Below are 2,276 nucleotides of genomic sequence, written 5' to 3' on the forward strand. Positions count from 1 at the left end.
AAGAGTTTTATTCATTCATTTCTTCATTCATTCATGCAATGCAATAATTATAGATTCTGTGTCTAGTTACCAAACACTGACAAATCCTAGGCAAATGCCAGTAAATGACAGCACAATCCCTGCCTTCAAGGAATGCAGTCTAGACATGTTAATAATTGACATTGCAGAACACAGCATGCTGGGCCTGGGAGGCAGTAGGGTACAGGCAGGCACCACATGCAGATCTGCATCAGGGAAAGGAGGTAAGTAGGCCGCCTTACCACGTTGGAATTGACTTTATGTCGGAAGCACGTGATGTTCACCACATACGGCCAGTCGTCAGGCTCCATCAGCACACCAGCAGCATGGGCACACGTAACATGGAAGGAGGCTGGGCAGCGGCCATAGGAACACTGGATGCAAGCTCCAGAGACCTTCTTAACCCGGTGTCTGCAGAACATGCACTTCTGGAAGGAGAAACATCTAGTCAAACTCTGCCAATGACTGATTCCCAGAAGAGGTACTAAACAAGCAAACAAAAAACCCATTGACTCCATGTGTTACAGGGAAGAACCATACTACAAAGGGTTTTATTGTCTCTAGTCTTTACAAAGGCAGATCGCCACATCTTTCTTTTACAGTGCTGCTGGGTTGGTCGAACTGCCAATCTTTCAGTTAGAAGACCAGTACAAACCATTTGCATCACCTGGAAACCTATAATAGCTATTGCTGTTATTGTTGTGGTTAGGGGCTGGTGAGTTAATTTTGAATCACAGGGATACCATGTGACACAGTAGAACTGCCCTATAGGGTTTTCTAGGCTGCAGTCTTTATAGAAGCAGATGGCCAGGTCTTTCTCCCACAAAGCCACTGAGTGGATTCAAACCACCAACCTTTTGGTTAGCAGCTGAGCACTTAATCATTGTACCACCAGAGCTTCTTAGTTATTCCAAAACCAAAAAACCAAACTCACTGCCGTCAGGTCAATTCTGAATCTTAGCTATGAGAGATGGGAAAAAACAGATTATCAACAAGGCCTGGCCCTCCAGGAGCCCATCAGTGGGAACATTAAGGCAATATAACCACTCAGTTTAAAGGAAACTCACTTCTACATGCACACATTCCCAGACATATGTTTAAATATTTCTGTGGTGAGGAAGGCCGACCCCTTGGCCACATGCTTCTCCAAGCCCAGAGCTCAGGAAAAAGCCCCAAGGGTGCTCCTGCAAACCACCTCTGAATACCACAGCACTTCTGTTTTGCCTTCTGCATGACAGGACTTTCTAGAAACAGAATATGGGTTTGGAGCACACACTCCTACACTCCTAAATTACATGGGATCTTCAAATAGCCAAATAGAATACAGATGGGCTGAGTTTTCCATTTACAAGGAAACGTGGAGTCTTAAACAGCCCAGTTGGAAACAGGGGGCTTTGAGTGTTTAATAACCCGAATCTGAACCCTTCATGACTGACACAAAAATATGGCTCCCAAAGTGAGAAAATTGAAAATCACCCCAAAGGGCATAATTTTGTTGAATATCTATAGCTGACTATGCCTAGAGATGAGGAAATGAAAATAAAAACAGCAATAATGATTACTACAATTCTAAAATTTAATTGCACACAATTAGCCCTAAACATGTTAAGTGCATTTGTTATGAGAGATAGAGAAAATCAAACAGTGTCACTAAAAGTAAGATTTGTGAACTAACAACTGAGGTTTAGTGGGGGAAAATGGTTGTAGGAAAACATTAGGGTCAGGTTTGGAAAAAAGAAGAAACAGAATAATTAAAATTCTTAACTTTTCATTTCCAGGGATTAAAAAATGTTTGCAATCTGATCAAATGTTGGCCAAACTGCTCTCTTTTTATAGGTACAATTTCCTTCACTGCTACAAAAAAAAAAAAAAAAAAAAAAATACACTTAAACCCAATGGCTTTGGGGGGCTGTAATATTTTATCACAGTCCTGCAATGTGCCCTCACTTTCTAACTTGCCTTTGTCCTCACATCTGATCAGTGACTCAATCTTATATATTCTGTACCTTCATCTTACTCTCATCTCTTCCTATCCATCTGTCCTGAATGCCAATGCCTCTGTCCATGGGTTCTTGTCCCGCATAGTAATAGCCTCCTAGCTGGTTGCTCCATTTCTTTCTTCCTATTGTGATGCATCTTCCCCAAAGCAGCCAGACTGATCTTTCACTGCTTTAATATCCTTCAATGGTTTCTCCTTGTCTCTAAGACATTCAGGAGGGGGTAAAAAAAAAAAAAGGTGGGGGGAGAGGGGCATGAAA

The 2,276-nt window shown here is 42.0% G+C and overlaps 1 protein-coding gene across 1 annotated transcript in view; it reads right to left on the bottom strand.

Moving 5' to 3' along the window:
• Window positions 1-260: 260 nt before the first annotated feature.
• The window catches only part of KDM4C (lysine demethylase 4C), a gene marked incomplete at its 3' end in the record, with an annotated part of 396,913 nt that continues 394,897 nt past the window's right edge, over window positions 261-2,276 (bottom strand). The window contains exon 17 of the mRNA XM_042781719.1: window positions 261-446. Coding sequence (XP_042637653.1) covers window positions 261-446 — 186 coding nt within the window. The remainder of the gene's footprint in view (window positions 447-2,276) is intronic.

The sequence above is a fragment of the Orycteropus afer genome, unplaced genomic scaffold, assembly GCF_000298275.1.
Source record: "Orycteropus afer afer isolate SDZICR_OR568_19922 unplaced genomic scaffold, OryAfe1.0 scaffold00156, whole genome shotgun sequence".
Lineage (NCBI taxonomy): Eukaryota > Metazoa > Chordata > Mammalia > Tubulidentata > Orycteropodidae > Orycteropus > Orycteropus afer.